This window comes from Puma concolor, chromosome D4, assembly GCF_028749965.1.
Source record: "Puma concolor isolate L17-30 chromosome D4, mPumCon1.1.hap2, whole genome shotgun sequence".
NCBI lineage: Eukaryota > Metazoa > Chordata > Mammalia > Carnivora > Felidae > Puma > Puma concolor.
The window spans coordinates 58,218,477-58,237,228 of NC_141679.1; the positions used below are offsets into that span (position 1 = coordinate 58,218,477).

General features: G+C 48.3%; 3 protein-coding genes and 1 long non-coding RNA gene across 18 annotated transcripts in view; 2 read left to right on the forward strand and 2 right to left on the reverse strand.

The window, feature by feature from the left end:
• Positions 1–80: 80 nt before the first annotated feature.
• On the reverse strand, positions 81–2,280 carry HINT2 (histidine triad nucleotide binding protein 2). Of its 2 annotated transcripts, none has more exons than XM_025934982.2 (5): positions 2,036–2,280; positions 765–905; positions 564–668; positions 385–457; positions 81–274 (listed from the first exon to the last, which is right to left on the reverse strand). In XM_025934982.2, exons 1-5 carry the CDS (start codon positions 2,210–2,212, stop codon positions 261–263), a joined length of 510 nt encoding a protein of 169 aa, XP_025790767.1. In that variant the 5' UTR covers positions 2,213–2,280; the 3' UTR covers positions 81–260. The 2 variants fall into 2 exon arrangements, with proteins under 2 accessions (XP_025790767.1, XP_025790759.1); XM_025934974.2 differs by having other exon boundaries at positions 81–263; positions 2,036–2,269.
• Positions 2,281–3,218: 938 nt separating this feature from the next.
• Positions 3,219–11,981, forward strand: LOC147574904 (uncharacterized). Its single transcript, XR_015242828.1, has 2 exons — positions 3,219–3,283; positions 4,041–11,981. It is a non-coding gene; the product is annotated as an uncharacterized LOC147574904 (long non-coding RNA).
• FAM221B (family with sequence similarity 221 member B) lies at positions 5,561–17,399 on the reverse strand. Of its 2 annotated transcripts, XM_086683485.1 has the most exons (7): positions 16,551–17,399; positions 13,903–14,689; positions 11,645–11,788; positions 6,679–6,789; positions 6,306–6,503; positions 6,000–6,119; positions 5,561–5,635 (listed from the first exon to the last, which is right to left on the reverse strand). In XM_086683485.1, exons 2-7 carry the CDS (start codon positions 14,648–14,650, stop codon positions 5,598–5,600), a joined length of 1,359 nt encoding a protein of 452 aa, XP_086539611.1. In that variant the 5' UTR covers positions 14,651–14,689; positions 16,551–17,399; the 3' UTR covers positions 5,561–5,597. The 2 variants fall into 2 exon arrangements, with proteins under 2 accessions (XP_086539611.1, XP_086539612.1); XM_086683486.1 differs by lacking the exon at positions 11,645–11,788.
• The window catches only part of TMEM8B (transmembrane protein 8B), a 69,298-nt gene continuing 67,829 nt past the window's right edge, over positions 17,284–18,752 (forward strand). For 11 of the 13 annotated variants that reach the window (XR_015242820.1, XR_015242819.1, XR_015242822.1 and 8 more), the window contains exon 1: positions 17,285–18,060. Coding sequence is in view for 6 of the 13 variants with exons in the window: in XM_086683476.1 (XP_086539602.1) it covers positions 17,523–18,060 (538 nt within the window). In the remaining 7 variants the exon portion in view is untranslated. Of the gene's footprint in view, positions 18,061–18,752 lie in introns of all 13 variants that reach the window. The other 2 variants (XM_086683475.1, XM_025912839.2) reach the window with 2 other exon arrangements.

Below are 18,752 nucleotides of genomic sequence, written 5' to 3' on the forward strand. Positions count from 1 at the left end.
TACCACAGAATCATTATCTTTAATGTTTTCTTTTCTATTTGTGATATAAATCTTTATATATTTAAGACAGTGATCCAAAATTGAGGGAGAACAAGTTTATTAGCATCATAGGGTCCCTTTTCCCCCATCCTCCAAGAATCCAGGTCTTGGGTTCTTGGTCAGTTGGAAGGTTCAACCTGGAGGCCACTGGAGCTGTCGGCCCCCAAGTACATGAATGTGCAGATGATACACGGACTGTGAGCCCAGCTTCCCATCATTGATCACTGAAATGGAGCTTGGGGTTAGGGGGTCAGGATCACGGGAAAGGTCAAAGAATAAAGATCATATTGAAGGGTAGGTATGAGAATTCATAGGCAAGGGGCTCAATGGCCAAAAGTCACTCACCAAGTCGGTATCCATCTCCCAGCCCCTCAGCCTTTGCTGTCTTCTTAGCCACAAGGAGAAGGTGTCCTAGAAGCTAGAGGGAAAGGGAGGGAGATGGGTGGCTTCATTCACAGAGAGCAAAACCTCTAGCTGAGTCCAGGGTTCCCCCCAAAGCCAAACCTTGGCTCTATTCTTCCCACCTGCTGGTCTTCTTCTTCAGCCTGGCTAATCCGAGGAATGGGCTTCTTAGGAATGACCAGGAAGTGCACAGGAGCCTGAGGGGCCACATCACGGAATACGAGACACTGGAAGCAGTGAAGGGCCAGAGGCCACCTTGTTACTTCAACAGGCTGATGGTACCTATTAAATTCCCAAGAGGATGGGTCCTAAGGGCACCCCACCTGCTGGTCCTCATACAAAATGTCAGCTGGGAGGCTTCGATCCAGGATCCGGGAGAAGATAGTTGGGGCTGCTCCCTGAGGAGCTGCCTGCTGGGCCTTGGACACTTCATTTCCATCGGTCACACCTGCAGCTCCTCGGACCTGAAAGTGGGTCAGACATACCCAAGGGAGGGGGTTGACAATACCTCTCCCATACAGTCAGGAGCTGGCAGAGGCCGGGCTCTGATAATCATTAACTTCACCCTTCTAAGAACCTATTAGTGGCTCCCATCCTAAGGAAAATTTCCTCAATTTCAGAGTGTCAGCAGTAGAGAGTAGGGTCAGATAGTGCTGAGCCTGGTTAGATACAATACAGGATTCAGTACTGCAATTGATTCCTGTTCCTAAAGTGTCTAGTAAATTTAGCACTGTTCAGGAGAAAGGACACAGGATGAGAACTGGAAACTTAAGATTTGGTTCCTCTTTTATCACGGAATTACCTTAGATAAATCCCTCCTCTTGGCTTCAAATATAAAGTTTTCTGCATCATCTTTTAAGACCATTGGAGCTCTTTCCCTGTACTCAAGCCCTGTTACTAAGTTTCCACTTATTTCCATTACTTGTTATCTAATCTCTAAGGTATTTTACCTGTTTTATTCAGGTTTTCACACAATTTCCCTGTTTGACACAAACATGTCTTGGTGTTACATCTGAGCTCTTTTGTGAATTTTAACTCCAGTTCCTTGAATCAGTGAAAGGAAGAGTTAAGTGAATTCAGCAACGACAGCCGCAGGGGACTGAGGGTAGGGATGCCCGTTTCCGGGGGCTCAGAGAAGGCTCAAGTCAGTGCTGTCACACTATGGGAGAAAGAGTTGGGATGAACCTGACCCCTCTGGTAAATGGGAAGATGAGAGATTAACACGTGTTAAGAAGGCCAGGGGTCTGAGGCGGGCAGGAGACTGGCTCCGAGAAGACAAACCTCACTTCCTGCAGGGGGCACTCAGGAGGCTGCCCGGAACAGGCGTTCGGTTTTAGGAGGCAGCAGCCAACGCACCGACCCTGTCGCCACCTGGGCGCCCGAGCCACCGCCGAGAGGCTGCTGCCGACTACCAGCCCGACCTCGCCAAGCGGCCTTGGAGCTTGCGCCTCCAGGAGAGGCAGCATTCCCTGCCAGACGCTCGGGCTCCGTCCCCGCGAGGCCAATGGGCTGCACGCGCCTGGGGGAGAACGCCGGCCCCGGAGGGCAGCAGAGCCCGCGGGACGCCCTCCGCGCCCCCGCGGCCGCTCCTCACCTGCGCCCCCCGCGGCCCCACCAGCGCTACAGCCCCGCGCGCCACGCGCAGCCCGGCGGCCAGCACCAGGGCCGCCGCCATCTTGCCCTCAGCCGCCGAATCTCTCCTCCGGCCAGCAAGCAGGCCCCGCAGTAGCCCGAGGTGGGGGCCGCCACGGAGCCGGCAAACGACGGCCATTGGCTCCGCTGGAGGCCGCGAGCGAGCCCTGCCATCCCATTGGCCGCGCTCCTGGGCTTCTCTTGAGGTCCTTTGGACCAGAGGGTGGTGTCATTCACTCCACTGGCTCCGCCGCCACGGTGGGGGCGGAATCTTTTCATCCCATTGGCTGCTTCTGCCAGTTCGTGGGCTAGTTTTCCACTTCATTGGCTTCGACTTCTGGTCAGAGTGAAAGTTCCTTTGCCATTGGGCCCCCTAAGTGTTTCCCCAAGAGACTTTCTCACTCCATTGGAAGGATTAAGAGACGTGGGATTTAACTCCGTTTGGCTCTGCTGCACAACATTGGTGCGGCGCCGAGCCTCTGACATCGTAGACCCTCTCCCCGCATTGGTCAGGAGGAGGGCGGGTTCTGTGGGCGGGCACTCGGCGCTGGCTGGCTCCGGGAATCACCGCAACCCCTGGAGGCCAAGGTTTTAGGAGTCCCGGAAGAAGGGGGCGGGAATGCCTGCCCTGTGAGGCTGAAGGTGAACTGAGACCGGTCCTTTTATCTTTTTTTTTTTTTCTTGTAATTTATTGTCAAGTTCGCTAGCATACACTGTATATATACAGTGTGCTCTTGGCTTCGGGAGTGGATTCCCATGATTCATTGCTTACATACAATACCCAGTGCTCATCCCAAGTGCCCTCCTCAATGCCAGTGATGGCCATTCCCACTTCCACCCCAACCCCCATCAACCCTCAGTTCTTTGTATTTAACTGGAGGGATAAGATAGCCAGCGTTTTCCCCACGAGGGCATTTCAGACCCTTGAGCGTTTCAAAGGTTTTTAACTTACTCATCTAAGGGCAGTCCCTTGTTTATGTTCTTGTGTGCATACTCCAACATTCAAGATTCTGCAGTTCGTTTTCAGGACTTTTTTTTTTTTTTGCTTTCTTCTTCCTCTTCTTCTCCTCCTCCCCCTCCGCTCTCCCTCCCCGTCCCCTCCCTCCCTCCTCCTCCTCCTCCTCCTCCTCCTCCTCCTCCTCCTCCTCCTTCTTTTTAACGGGAGGCGGCGATAGTGACCTGTCTTTGCGCACGACTAACAAGCAAAGGAGTAGGTATCCAATGTTCTTTTCTAATCAGAAATGGTGTATGAAACAGCCTCGTACCTGGTATTTTCAGTTAGTCGGGTTTGAGGGACAACGGGAGTGTGTCATTGCTGGGTGAGAAGTATATTTCATTTTGTTGGAATATATATTTTTGACCTAAGGAACAGGGGTCACAAAATGCTAATATACTTACCCAACCAAGGTTTAGCCTGACAGTTAACACTTAGGACAAAAGCCACCACTGTATCTTTAGGTGGTTTTTGTTGTAGTTGTTGTTGTTGCTGTTGTTTTAGCACATCAGTGATTGTGGAATGAATAACATTTGGGGTTTCATTTCCGTTCATTATATAAAGTACATATGTATTGGATGTATATTCCTATTCTGCCCCTTACAATCAATTTTCCATATTATTACATAGTCTATGTAAATATACTTTGTAATGTCTGCATATTACTTCCTTGAATGAGTTTATTACAGTAACCATTCCTTTACTGTTGACTATTGAATTCGTTTCAGTGAATGGTCATTATGGCACTAATTGCATATCACCAGTCAAGAAGAACTCTACTTCTGGAGATAGGAATAATCTTTTGTATAGCCATATTATTGTTAGGCCTTTTTCCTCCAATGGGCAGACATTTGACCCTGTAATTTCACTAGGAGTTCTAGCAGTCCAGATTGCATTCCTTCCTTTGGAAGGACAGATAGCTTCCCCAAATGTGGGGAAATGTAGACTGACTGGCCTTTTCTCTGTGCCCTAGAGGCTGTATGCAGTTCTTGTGGTGCCTCTGAGACAGGAGCAACCCCTAGAGCTGCGCTGGAGAAGTTCAAGAGATAAAAAGAGCTGGGATCTAGGAAGAGGAAGGAAAGCAGTCAGGCAGGGTAGGTGACTACAAAGCACTTTGAAACTGGTGATTTCTTTAGGTTCTCAGGGAGAGCAAGTAGCACAGAAATTATTCCTCTTTTATAGATCCAGAAACTGAGGCCCAGAGAGGGAAAGTGATGATATGCCTAGGATCACAGAACCAATTAGTGCCAGAATCTCCCACTCCGCATAAAAATAATCTATGATTCACTGATTTTGGCCCCTGGCCTACAGTTTTTACTCCAAACTTTGTGATCCCTGGCAGCTTTTCTCACCTGAGAGCTGCACCTCTCTGTAGGTTCTGACCACTGTCTCCTATGCTTCGATCCCTACCACTACATCTGCTACTGCACCTTATTAGAGCGTTCTAGTCCTTTGACTGTTCCTTTATTCAATCTGTCAGTTGCTTCCTGGCTTCACTTTCTTTCCATTTGTATGGTCAGCTCTCTCCACATCCTCAAGCCTTCTTTTTTGCTTTATTTTCCTGATCATCCTCCCTGATACCTTCCATCACCATCAATCTATTTTGTTTCTCTCTTCCTCTTTAACTAGATTCCTGCTTTCAGCTGTCCCTGAATCCTCAACTATCCACTGATCAGGTTTTTCTCCAGTTCCCCACCTTAGCCTTCCCACACTTTCGCCTCTGTCTTCCCATCTCCTACTCCCCACTCTTATCCCTCTCCTCCCCCACCAACAACTGACCTTGTCTCCTACTTCACAGGGAAACTTCAAGATCCTCCTCCCTGCAGCTCAGGGAAGTCCCCATCCTTTTCTTTCTTCCTTCCTCTTGGTCTTAGGAAGCGGTGTTTCTCCTGTGTAGAACAAATCCCTTCACCTCTGCCCTGACCTCATTCCCTCCCTCCATCTTTGGCATCTTGTCTCACCAGGTATCTCTGTTTTTCTTCTGCATCTTCAAAATCTTTTTCTCTACTGGTCCCTTCCTTTCTTCCCTCCTAAAAAATGCTTCCTTGACTGCACATCCCCCTCTGGATATTGTCTGACTTCTCTCCTGCTCTTTTCATCCAAGCTTCTTAAAGAAACTCTTTCAAACTTACCACTTGGTTTCTACCTCCACTGCATCACTGAAACTACATTATATGAAGACCTTCTAATTGTAAGATCCAATGGACACTTTTCAGTCTTTATCCTACTGGAGTCCCCAACTGCATCTAACATCAGTGTTTCCTCTATCCTTCTTAAACCCCCCTCCCTCCTTGGCTTCCTTGAAGCCACTCTCCTTCTGATGCCAGAGCTAGCAGCTTGAGTGTGGGTGTGGTGGAGGCAGATGCTTTGATCCAGCCTCTCTCCTGTGCGGTGCCCTCTCTTGTTCCCAACAGGTACCAACTCTAAGGTCCTAGGGTGTTTGTCACTGGACTGGGTTCTGTCCACCCCATACAGAAGCAGGCCAGATTCCAGTGGCTTCCCCTTTCTTTATTGCTGATTCGAGCCAGGCTCAGAGAGGCTTGCGCCAGGTGTTGACAGTGTCTGTCCCTGGAGGAGGGAAAAGCAGAGGTGAAAGGGTCAGGTATGGGGGTCAAATTTAGGGCCAGGCCACAGGTTGTGTGGGCCAGGGAGCCCAGGAGGTCTGGGATGGGTGCTGGGATGGCCGGAGGGCCCCTGTGTCTGTAAAGCCTCAGAGTCAGAATTCCTGACTATGGCTTCTCAGAGGGTAGGCATCTCTGCAAAAGGCACACAGTCTGCTCCTGGGGTTGGAGACCGGTGCAATTTGGGATGCAGGCGCTGAGAGAGAGAGGTAGTCCAGGATGGAATGACTGAGGGTGGGAGCACCTTCCTGCCTGGCCTTCTGACTATGGTCCTGGAATGGTCCCGTTCCAGGTTGCCCCTGCCCCCTTACCGTGAGGCCTCCCTCCTCGTCGCCGGGTCTCCTCAGTCTCAAAGAAAGTCTCATGTTCCTCCCAGCGCCGGTCACAGGCCGCACAGAGGAAATTAGACTCAAAGCAGTTGCAGCAACAGCCTAGGGCAAGGGGGAAGCCAAGACAAGTATAGGGAATTGGCGCTTTCCCACGGGCTGACTATGTTCTCCTCTCTTCCTCACCAACCACAAACCCAAGTTTCTCCTACCAGTTCCCCCATCCTCATCCCCAAACCATGTGCATCCTACCCATGCCCACCCCTGTACTCCCCTCACCCTAGAAATTACCTTTCACCCTGCAGGAATGGGACCCAGTAGCTGCATGGTCTTCATGGCTGTGTTTGCAGCGACATTGGGCCCTCCAGGCCTTAGGGTCAAAGGTAGCTCGTCTTTTAAGCCAGAACTCACCCACCTCCTCTGGGCGTGATGGGATAAAGCAGAACATGAGGCAGCGGCACTGGCCCACATTGCAGGGCACAGATATGTCTATGGGAATGGGGATGGATGGGAGGATTAGACTGGCACCTAATAGGGCCTAGCCTTCCTGTGCCAGTCCCCCTCCCCCATACCAATACACACACACTTTCTCTCATACATCCCAACACATGGCCCGAGTATAGTTTTCCCTTCCCATGGACAGGGGCTGGTCAGTTCTCCCTACCTGAGACGATCTGGTGCTCTCTCAACAAGTGTCCACAAAAACATTTGGATTCATCTCCAATTTGGAAACAGTCCCATAGATAATGGGGGCAGCGCCAGCCAATATGGAGACCTGAGTGTGGAGGAATTAACAGGGAAGAGTGAAAAGAAAAAATAGCCTAAGCACCCCCCTCAGCCCCTGTGGTCTCACCTCTTCCCCAGTGTATTCACTCCACCCATGATCTCCACCCTTTGAGACATCTTCCCCATCGGATTTTCTCAGTATCCCACAAGTGTTTCAGCTCCTTTCCCACCCCAGGATCTACTCCATTTCTGTTAGCCTGTCAGAAATGACTGAAGACAGTCTTCAGTTTCTGAAGTGGTTTCTGAGCAGGAAGATTCGAAATGAAATTTTGCTTGAAGACGAACACGAATCTTGCTGAGTTCTCTGTGGCTATTAAGATTCTCATTTCCTCCCCTTCCCACATTACAGCCTCACTTTGTTTTGTTTCATTGAAGTGTCTAAGTTGAGGGAAAGGGAAGATGATTGGCCAGGTATAGAATAGATGGTGAGGACTAGCACCTAAGAAAATGTGGTTGTTAAAGGGACAAGAAGAGGAGGAGGAGGTTGGGCAGCTCTGGGACCAGGAGGAGGGTTTTCCTCACTTTTCCAGTTTGGCACCTTCCTATTTCCCTTTATGTTCCTGGTGTTCCTGAACTGATGCTATCTATGAACTTGAGAAGGGCTGCCTATAGTTTTCTAAGAATCAGGAGAAAGGGGTAGGCCAGAAGTCATGAGTGGTGAAGACCAAGAAACAGAAGCTTGTGAGGCTAGGAAGTTTCCCTGAGAATAGGCACCAGCAAGATGCCACAACCCTTGAGAGCCTGGTTTCAGTAGTGGGATCTGAAATTGGCTTCATGGTCAATCTCACTACAAGGCAAGGGTGGAGCCATTTAAATGTGGGAGAACCAGAGAGCACATTCCACTCATTTTCTCACCCTTCATGAAACCTGAGACTACTCCAACTTCTAGGCAAGAATCCTGTATGAGTCCTTATGGAGTGGGACCTTCAGCTATGGGACTCATTCCCATTTAAAGGCTACAATGAAGTGTCACCTCCACCAAACAGTTGTCCCTGACTTCCTCTGCCTGTCTAGGGGCTCCTCCTCTTTGTTTCTCTGACTCCTTTGCTACTCCTCTCACAGTACAATGCATTATAATAGTGGACTTTTCACTTGTATTCCTCTTAGACTGTAGGTTTTCACCTATATTTCTAGTCCTCGTACAAGGCCTGGCCCAGAATAGGTGCTCAGAGAGCACAGACAGCTTGACTGACTAAATGAATAAGCAAACTCCTTCAGGACAGAAGAGAGACCCAGTATTCTAGGCTTAACACTGAAGTTCCATAAGGAGGGTGGGAAAGAGTTAGTGTCTTCTGGTCTTTGACTCTGGCCAGGGCCACAATCCACAATTCTGTGCCTAATTGTCAGTCTAGTTTTTCTTGCCTTACCCATGATCTTTCAGGGTCTAAAGCCTGTCCAGGCGTGGCTTTTGGCTTTGCTACTTCTGTCTCGATCCTGCCAGCCTGAAGTGTCAGTGCCCCATTATAGCAGTGAGGCTTTGTTGAAAGGGCAGGGTATATAGGTAGAGTCACAATGGAAGTGAGTGGGGGCCAGGATTCCACTAGCGGAATTCTGAACTCTGTCCAGAGCAGCAGGATACACTCGGTGAACAGATGAGAGGTGGAGGTGAACAAGGGTCAGTGCCCACATATCAAGGTCCCGCTTGAAAGCCTGGGAGAGTCAAGTGCAAGCACTGATATGGGAGTCAGTGCCCCGCCTTTAGATGAAGCAGACTAGAGTTTAAACAGAGACCGGCAACTATACCTCAGACTCCATTATAAGTGTCAGTGCCCTTAAAGCAGGACAATTGACATCAGGCTATATAGTCCAGAGTGGGACCCTCTACTCTCTGCTCTGATTCCAAACTGTCTTTCTGTTATAAGTGGACAAGGACTGGTAGGGGGAGGAGACATTATCTGGAATGCCATTTTGACGGTGTACCAGGTGGTTCTAGGTAGTTTCACCTTAAGAATCTGTGCTCCAAGCATTTTCACCGCAAACATTTCCACTGCATGATTAATTGGCCATAGGCAATTTTGCCACGAAAGATAAAATCACAAAAAAATAAAAGGACATTCATTAAAGAGGGCATAGTTAAACATGGAAAATGAATACCAAAATTAAATATGACCTTATTGCAAAATCCAAATATTTGAATTTAAAATGCATAGTGTAGATTCATGGCCATGCTGTGTAAATAACTGATTGTATGTTGTGGATTGTACCCTAAGCACTTGTCTTCAAAGTCTTTCATTCATAGCATTATACAATTTTTTTTTTTTTTTTTTGCTTGTTGACTCATCTCCTTGTTCAGCATCTCACTTTTTCTTTTTTTGCTAAAATTTCCTCCTTCACTAAGAGAGGTATCAATTTCCAAATACTAGGATGCATATTTGCCACTGAGCTGTGTATTGTGTTGTGAAAGCCTCCTACACTGTTGTTTGCTCCTGGCATATTGTCACATGTCCATTGATAGACATTCCAAAGTTGTATGGGAAATGTGAGCTCAAAACTCTGCCACAGTGTAGACCATTATGAGGACTAAGATTTATACTATATATATATATATATATATATATATATATATATATATATATATATATATAAATGGGAGTACTGTGTCAGTGGAGAAATGAAACCAAACTGCCAAACAGTGGATAAAACCAACAAACTGTCAAACCAAACTGTCAACTAGTTATTTTTTTTATCTTTTACGGCAAATTGCCTTATGGTCAATTAACTTTGCAGAATAATATTTGTGGCAAAGAGGTCTACGGCACAGATGCTTACTGTGAAAATACCAGGCAAGGTACAACACAGTCAATTCCATGGTCACATACTCACATTTGCATGATAACATCTCTTTTTGCTTAGAATATCTCCATACAACATATGTCTTTTCATGAAGGATGTCTCTAGTCCAGACTTCTCTCCTGAGCTTCAGACCCATACAGCCAGTTGTCTACTGGACCCTTTTACCAGCATGTTCCACAAGCACTTCAAATGCAGTAAATTCAATTCTTCCTTCCGAACCTCGCCCTCATCCTTTGTCCTCTGTTCATCCAACAGGTACTTATGCATCTACTCTGTTTTAGGCATTCATGAATGGCATCATCATCTAATCAGTCTCTTAAGCCAAACACCTAGATGTCATTCCAGGCATGTCTTTCTTTCTTATCCTACACATCCAAAGATCCAAAGGTCAGTTTTGTCTTCTCAGCGTTTCTTGAATCTACTTCATCCACCTATACCCATTCGCTTCTTACCCAGACTATTACCAGGGCCAAATGTAGTCTTCCTATGTCCAGTCGTATCTTTCTCCAGTCTATGCTACTGACACAGTGGTCTTTCAAAAACACAAATTTGGTCGTGTTGTTGTCCCATTTAAAATCTTGCAGTGACTCTCACGTGCCCTTAGGATATAGTCCCAACTCTTGACCTTTGCCACAGAAATGCCTGTACAATTCTCCTGGTCCAGAGCTGAGCTCTGTCCAACATTGCTTGCAGTTTCCTCCTGGTGCCTTGCCCTGTCATGTCTCACCTTACCTCACTTTTTACCTGGCCACCTCTTTTTACTCATCTTACAGATTTCAGCTGAGAAGTCATCCCTTCCAAGGCTTATTCCCTGAGCCCCCAAGATTGGGTGCCTCTTATCTCTGCTCATGCAGCACTCTGGGCTAACCTCAGTCACAGCAATTATTAGAATGAATTACAATTATCCTTTTACTTTTTGGTGTCTCTCATTAGAGTACAAATTATTTGAGGGATTTTGTTTTTGAAATCCCACCAACCACTACCTCCACATCTAGCTCAATGCCTGACACATAGTTGGTGCTCAATAAATGCTGAATAAATAAAAGAAAAGCTTACACTTGATCTTTCTCTACACAGAACATATATGGATTCTCTAGAGACCCAAATGAGATCATTGTGACTTTCTTGGCCCGGGGTGGAGGGGGAAGGGGCCCTGCATGAGAATGAGGAAAGCAAATTGCATGGAGAAGGGAGAAGGACATAGAATTACCTGGCTGTCTTTCTATCTTAGGCTCATCTAGTCTCAACATAACTCTCTTCCTATCATAATGGGAAAGGAAGTATGAAAGACAAAAATAAATACAGTGATGTCTATCTAATTCAGTCTAGAAACCCCAGAATCTGCAGAGTGGGTTAGGGTGGCCTTCTTTCTGAAGGTATTCCCTGTAGACATGAAGTTCAGCAACACAGGTACACATGCTCACACACCGGATGGCATATGTATACCTAGTACATCTGCACACCCTTTATATGCCGACTAGATAAGCTAGCAAGCCACTAATGGGGCTGTGAAAAGTACTAATTCTGGGCTGAGACTTGGAATTGACAGGGCTGGGAGGTACAACTCTCCTTTTTGGTGGAGAGACTCATGGCTTTTGGGTAACAGGTGATTCTCGGTCTGGCATGCAGGGTGACAGCCTTTTAATGGAGTTCAACCAAGTGGACCAAGGCCTTTTGCCATGTCAGAGCACCAAGTCTCCTGGACTATCCAAGGTCTGGGCCATCTCTGCTTTAAGGTCTGTTTGGTGTAGGCTATTAGAGCCCTAGATGTGGGGTCGGCCTGTGGCCCTGCTTTTTTTATTTTTTTTAAACAACTTCATTTTAGCTGCCTGTCCCTACCTGGGTTTTATATGAATATCTTCACTTTTTTCCTGCACCCATGCCATCCACTTTGGCCCACCTGCCTGCTCCACTCCAATATTTCAGGCAGGCAGCATTGCCATTTCTACAAGGAACAGCTCTCCATTGTTCAGGGCAGGTTCCCTGATATAGTTGGATTGGAGGTTGGCCATGGGCCTGTCACAGGCCTCTCAAGGGCTTCCTGGGCTCACCTGTCTGGATGGCATTCAGGGTTGCATTCTTCTCCCATTGGAAAAGATAATTCGCCTGAGCACTGAACTTCTTTCTGTGCATTGCCTTAGCCACTTCCACCATCTCTGTCTGCTGAGTGGGGACCTCTGGTTGAACTGCATAACCTGGGAAGGGAGAGGCTGAGTAACCAAAGGGAAGTAAGGAGTCCCTAAAACTGAAAGAAGGGGCCAGGTCAAAGAGTAACCCAATCCCCTCTTATTGGGACAGGTGTAAGACAGTGATGAGAATGGGGAAAAGTCCACAAAAGACTCTGAATAGCCAAAGTAATGTTGAAAAAGAAAACCAAAGCTGGAGGCATCACAATCCCGGACTTTAGCCTCTACTACAAAGCTGTAATCATCAAGACAGTATGGTAATTGGCACAGACACATAGACTAATGGAATAGAATAGAGAACCCAGAATTGGGCCCACAAATATATGGCCAACTAATCTTTGATAAAGCAGGGAAGCATATGCAATGGAAAAAGCCTCTTTAGCAAATGGTGCTGGGAGAACTGGACAGCAATATGCAGAAGAATGAAACTGGACCACTTTCTTACACCATACACAAAGATAAATTCAAAATGGATGAAAGACCTAAATGTGAGACAGGAAACCATCAAAATCCTAGAAGAGAAAACAGGCAACAACCTCTTTGACCTCAGCCACAGCAACTTCTTACTTGACGTGTTTCTGAAGGCAAGGGAAATAAAAGCAAAAATGAACTATTGGGACCTCATCAAGATAAAAAGATTCTTCAAAAAAATTTTTAAGTTCACTTATTTTTGAGAGAGAGAGAGAGAGTGAGTGAGCAGGGGAGGGGCGGGGGGGGGGGGGGACACAGAATTTGAAGCAGGCTCCAGGTTCTGTGCTGTCAGCACAGAGCCTGATGCAGGGCTCAAACTCATGAACTGTGAGATGATGACCTGAGCCAAAGTCAGATGCTTAACTGACTGAGCCACCCAGGAGCTCCAAAGATAAAAAGCTTCTGCACAGCAAAGGAAACAATCAACAAAACTAAAAGGCAACCAATGGAATGGAAGAAGATATTTGCAAATGACATATCAGATAAAGGATTAGTGTCCAAAATCTATTAAGAACTTAACGAACCCAACACCTGGAAAACAAATAATCCAGTGAAGAAATGGGCAGAAGACATGAAAAGACACTTTTCCAAGGAAGACATCTGAATGGCTGACAGACACATGAAAAGATGTTCAATGTCACTCATCATCAGGGAAATACAAATCAAAACCACATTGAGATACCATCTCACACTGGTCAGAGTAGCTAAAATTAACAATTCAGGGAATAATAGATGCTGGAGAGGATGTGGAGAAAGGGGAACCCTTTTGCATTGTTGGTGGGAATGCAAACTGGTGCAGCCACTCTGGAAAACAGTGTGGAGGTTCCTCAAAAAATTAAAAATAAAATTACCCTATGACTCAGCAATTGCACTACTAGGAATTTATCCAAAGGATACAGGAGTGCTGATTCATAGGGGCACATGTACCCCATGTACCCCAATGTTTATAGCAGCGCTTTCAACAAATTACAGAAAGCCAAATTATGGAAAGAGCCCAAATGTCCATCAACTGATGAATGGATAAAGAAGATGTGGTTTGCGTCGGGTTCTGTGCTGACAGCTCAGAGCCTGGAGCCTGCTTCACAGTCTGGGTCTCCCTCTCTCTCTGCCCCTCCCCCACTCATGCTGCCTCTGTCTCTCAAAAATAAATAAACATTAAAAAATTAAAAAAAAAGATGTGGTTTATATATACAATGGGATACTACTTGGCAATGAGAAAGAATGAAATCCTGCCATTTGCAACAACTTGGATGGAACTGGAGGGTATTATGCTAAAAAATAAGTCAGTCAGAGAAAGACAGATATCCTATGTTTTCACTCATATGTGGAACTTGAAGAGCTTAACAGAAGACCATGGGGGAAGGGAAAGAAAAAAATAGTTACAAACAGAGAGGGAGGCAAACCAAAAGAGACTCTAAAATACAGAGAACAAACTAAGGGTTGATGGGGTGGGGGGTTAGGGGGCAGGGAAAATGGGTGATGGACATTGAGGAGGGCACTTGCTGGGATGAGCACTGGGTGTTGTATATAAGTGATGAACCATGGGAATCTACTCCCTAAGCCAAGAGTGCACTGTGTACACTGTATGTTAACTAATTTGACAATAAATTATATATATAATGGGGAATGGGGAAAAGTGCAGGCACAATTACGGCTAACTCCTTTCTTCCCCTTCTTCTTGACCAGCTGGTGTCCAGGCTGAGCTGTGTGTGTGGTACTGTCAGTGGCATCCACCTGCTCCTTGTCCTCTCCTTCCTCTTCCTTCTCCTTTGCAGATGTGTCCAGGTGGACCTGGGCTGAAGGGCCTGAAAGGGAGTGCTTTTGAAGGATCTCAGACTCAGAGATCTGGGTAGACCTCCCTGTCTGTGAGACCTCACTGGAGGAATACTCAGAGAGGTCTTCCTTCAGAGTATTAGAGGAAGGTACAGTGATACGGCCTTGTGATGAGGTATGAAAAGAAAGGTGTTTCTCTGGGACCTTAAACATGTGAGTCTCCAGTAGGGTCTCAGGGATAGGGGTTTCCAAAGGGATCTCCGAGACAGAGTATCCTAAAGAGGTCTCAGGGATGGAAGGCTCCAAAAGGGTTTCAGAGGTGTGGATCTCTAAAGGGGCCTGGGAAGCAGATGGTGTCATATGAGATTCAGAGGTGTGGGGCTCTAAGGGGGTCTCAGGGATGTAAGTTGCCAAAGGGGTTTCAGAGGTGTGGGTCTCTAAAAGGGCCTGGGAAGCAGATGGTGTCCTATGAGATTCAGAGATGTGGGGCTCTAAAGGGATCTCAGAGGTGTGGGGCTCTAAAGGGGTCTCAGGGATGGAAGTCTCAAAGGATGTTTCAGGGCCAGGGGGCTCCTGTGAGTCCTTGGCAGAGGGGTCCTTTGAAGAGGGGTGTTCCTCTGCATCCATGGCTGTTTGAGGCTCTTCTGTGACCTCGTCTGTTTCCGTCTAGTGGTAGAATAAGGTACAGGCTTCATTAGGTTGGGATCGGAGGTTGGAGGGTCTGCAAGTCAGAGTTCACGGGGGGGTGGGGGGGGTGGGGGGGTGGATTATGGAATTAGGATAAAGTTTTCTGTGCACCTGAGATGTAAAGGGGAAGCAAGATGAACTTTGGGTCAGGGTATGGTGCCAAGAGGTTCACCTGTGTGCCTAGATGCCGTGTGGCATGTAGCTATGGGTTGTGAGGGAGCTTAAAGATAGAAAGGCTGAAGCAGTCAGAATCCCATCAGTAGATGGTAGCAGAGGACCATGCCCCAGGAAGAGCCTGAACATAGCAGCTTGGCTAGTCCAAGAGCAGGGGCCTGAGTCTTAGGACCAGGATGTTCAGGCAGTGGAGTTCTAGAGACTGGGATACTACCAAGCCAAGGTGGGGGTTTGCTCTTAAGAGTGCAAGACAATGTCATGATGCATTAGGCAGGGCCCTGACTGCAGCCTGTTTTGTCTAGGGATCATAATCAAGCCTCCCTTGATGTTATTCATGTCCAAGGCTTCAATTACTTCCGGCTGGTATGCTGATGATTTCTAAATCCATAATTCCAGCTCAGACCTCTTTAAATCCCTGTACTTCACACTCAAACCCAATTGCTTGCTGGACATTGCTAAATGGATGTCCCACAGGGCATCAAAACTGAACTCTGGGAATTATTTTAGTCTTATCCTTTCCCCTCAGCCCTCATCTTCAAATAGGCACCAAGAACTGTGTTTCCTGTCTTCTAAATACTGTATTACCAAAATCCATTCTCTCCCCTCCAATTCTGTTCAAGTTCTCATAGTTTTCTACCTGGATTATGTAACAACTTTGCCCCTCTGCGACTTTTCCCAGCACATCAATCCACTCAGCCATTCTTTCATTGATTTATGTAACTTATACTTAAAATTTTTTTTTACTTTTTTTTTTGAGACACAGAGCATGAGCAGGGGAGGAACAGAGAGAGAGGGAGACACAGAATCCAAAGCAGGCTCCAGGCTCTGAGCTGTCAGCACCAAGCCCGACACGGGGCTCAAACCCACAAACTGTGAGGTCATGACCTGAGCTGGAGTTGGAAGATTAACTGACTGAGCCACCCAGTTGCCCCTGTAAACTGATACTTTTTGAAGAGCCCAATCTTACACTTTCACCCAGGCACTGTGCTAAGCACTGGACTCTGAAAGAATCTGGGAAGGTGGACCAGGTTAACCCAATGACAATACAGATGAGTTGATGTTGTGCTGGGGTAAGCTCAGGATGCTGTGGGGAGTGAGGTGTGACTAATTTATCTTGGAGGGATGTCTAAAAGAAGTCAGCCCTCCTTAATGACCCACTGGAGATCTTTCTAAAATGCAAGTCTAACAATGCTGTTCCTTTGCTTGAAAACACTCAGTTGTCTCAGCCTTAAGATTAACTCCAAATTTCTGGGCCCTGACATTCAAGGCCTGTCATTACTTGCAACACTGCCTAACTTTTCCAGCCTTAACTTTCTGTGCTCCCTACTTTCCCCCTCATGCTCCAGATGGATTCATTACTTGTATTCATTAGTCTTTCCAAAGGGGAAGCTTGGGACAAGAAGTAGTGAGAGAGGTAGGTTAGGAAGATGATCTGATATTCAGCACAGGAAAAGGTACGTGAGGGTGGAGAATCAGTCGGTAGGAGGAGAGGAAGGAGAAAAAGAAGGGGAAGACGGAACTGGGTGGAGAAATGTGGTGGAGGGGGAGGGTAAGGATGAAAAGTAGAGAATGGGAGAGGGTTGGACTAAGGTGGGAAGGGACAGAATACGTTAGGAGGGGAACGAGATGAGGGCTTGGAGGAAGAGCCATTGGAGAAACTACATACCTCTGGGCCTGTCTTGGCTGTTACAAGTCCTTAGGTCAGGATCTCGTCTTAAGCTGGGAAGGGGAAATGTTAGCGAGGGATGGAAGGCTCTTGGATGAGACCTGGCTGTACTTGCTATGTAGCGAGAGGCCTTGCCTTCAAGTCTACGACTTGGCGAGGGGACTTGGACACCTGCAGAAATTCGCAAAGGAGCTCTGGCCAGATCTGAGGAGGGGGACTTGGGGAGGGACGAGGGGTTCCGGGGCCGTTGAGGGAGGAGCTTGACTGAAACCTCTGGAACACGTGCTGGGAGAGGAGGGATCCGTCACCAGAGCAATCGGAACGCCCGGTAGTCTCCGTGGCAACAACAGTCCGGTCTCCAGAGGAGGCTGCATTGGACCAAAGGGGACGAGTTTAGGGGGCTCACTTCTCTTAAAGGGGTTTGTTGGATCTCTGTGAGAGTGTTTGGGTAGTCTGCGGACATCTGTGGGGACGTCCGTAGGTGTCTGGGTTTGTGAGGGTCTCTGTAAGGTTCCTATGAGATGTGTGTGGCTCCATCAGTGGGGACTGTGAGGATCTGAGGTGGGCTTCGGGGCTCCCAGGATGGGGTGAGAAAGGCAGGGTTCAGGGAGCTGGGGCTGGGGCGGGAGTCTGTCCTCGAAGGCCCGCAGAATCAAGTTGGAGACCAATAGAATAGGGCATGGGGTGGGCTTTACTGATAAGGACCAATCGAATTGAGGAGGGGCGGAGTGTCGTACTACGTCAGGCTGAGGCCGCCGCCGCGGGGCCTGGTTATCGCCGGTCCAGCGCAGCCCGGAGTCGCCCAGGCCTGAACTCCTACCCAGGTCCCGGGCCTGGCCTCAGCCGGCCCGACCCCAGCCCCGGGCCCACAAGGACACCGAAAGCCACCCCCCGGGGGTGGGGAGCGGAGCCGTGGGTCAGCTCTGCGCGCTCCCCGCGCTGGCCGGTCCGGCCCCGCCCCCGCCCCGGGCCATGGCCCAGCCCTTGTCCCGGCCCCTCGTCCTATCCCCATCCAGCCCTTGGCCCCCAGCCCCGCCCTCGCCCCGCTTCCCAAATCGGTCCCAGCCCCGGCCTGAGTCCCAGCGAATGCCCAGATCCAGGTCCCAACCCAGGCCCCCGCTCCAGTCCCAGTCCCTGTGCCTTTCCTGGCCCCTAACCCCGCCTATGCCCGTGTTCCACCTTCTGTCACAAATCCCAGCCCATCCCCTGTCCCGACCCCATTCCCAGTGTTTGCTTAAGCCCCAGGCCCAAACCCTACCCTTGCTCCAGTCCCCATCACAGCCCCTCCTTCCATCCCTTTCCCTGCCCTTGTTCAAACCCCAGTGCCTAGCACAGCCCAATCCATTATCTCAGCCTTTGCCCTCGTCTCTGTGTTTACCCAAGTCTCTCCCACTACCCACCCCTCTCTCTCATACCGTGCCCCTCTCCCAGCCTCGACTCAGGTCTGGGCTCCAGCTGCCGCCCGCCTTATTGCTGCTGTTGCTGTTCTCTGTCCTTGGCCCAGGGGCTGGTGAGTGCAGAAGCAGGAAGCACCGAGGCAGGGATGGGGTTCTGGCAGGGAGGGATGGACTGGAGGGATTCAGGAGAGGTGGGACCTGGGCAGCTAGATCACTGGGGGAGAGGTGGGGAGAAATAGGGAGGAGAGAGGTCTTACACAACTGAGAGGAATTGGGAGGTTCAGAAGAGAGCAAATTGTGGGCTTGAGGCTCAGCAGGTGCCTAATAGTCCCCAGGACAGAGACTCCAAGGTTTTCTTTGCTGGTGTCCACGCTGACCCCACATTGACTCTTGCTTTTCTGAGGAAGAAAACTTGCAAACTTCTCCTGCAAGGGAAGTTTGATGGGGGAGACATGATCCTCCTACACCAGAGAGCCTTTAGTCCAGTGTGGGAAGATGTGGCCTAAACTTTGAGATATTGGGCATGCATTAAAACAGGGTTAAGAAAACAGTTTTGAGAACAACGTGTAGCAAACAGATGGACATGGGTTAGTCACCATTATAACGGGATTTGTTTTTGCTAATGAGCCTTGTTCCAGATAAACTTGACTTGCTTAGGAATAATTCCTGACACTTTTAGAGTAGTTTTGAAATACAGATGGGGCCATTTTACAGATGGGGAAACTGAGGCTCAGTTGGGGTGCAGTTTTCCCAAGGTCATACAAGCTTGTAAATGGTGGCACTGGGGCTAGAAAAAAGTTTCCTA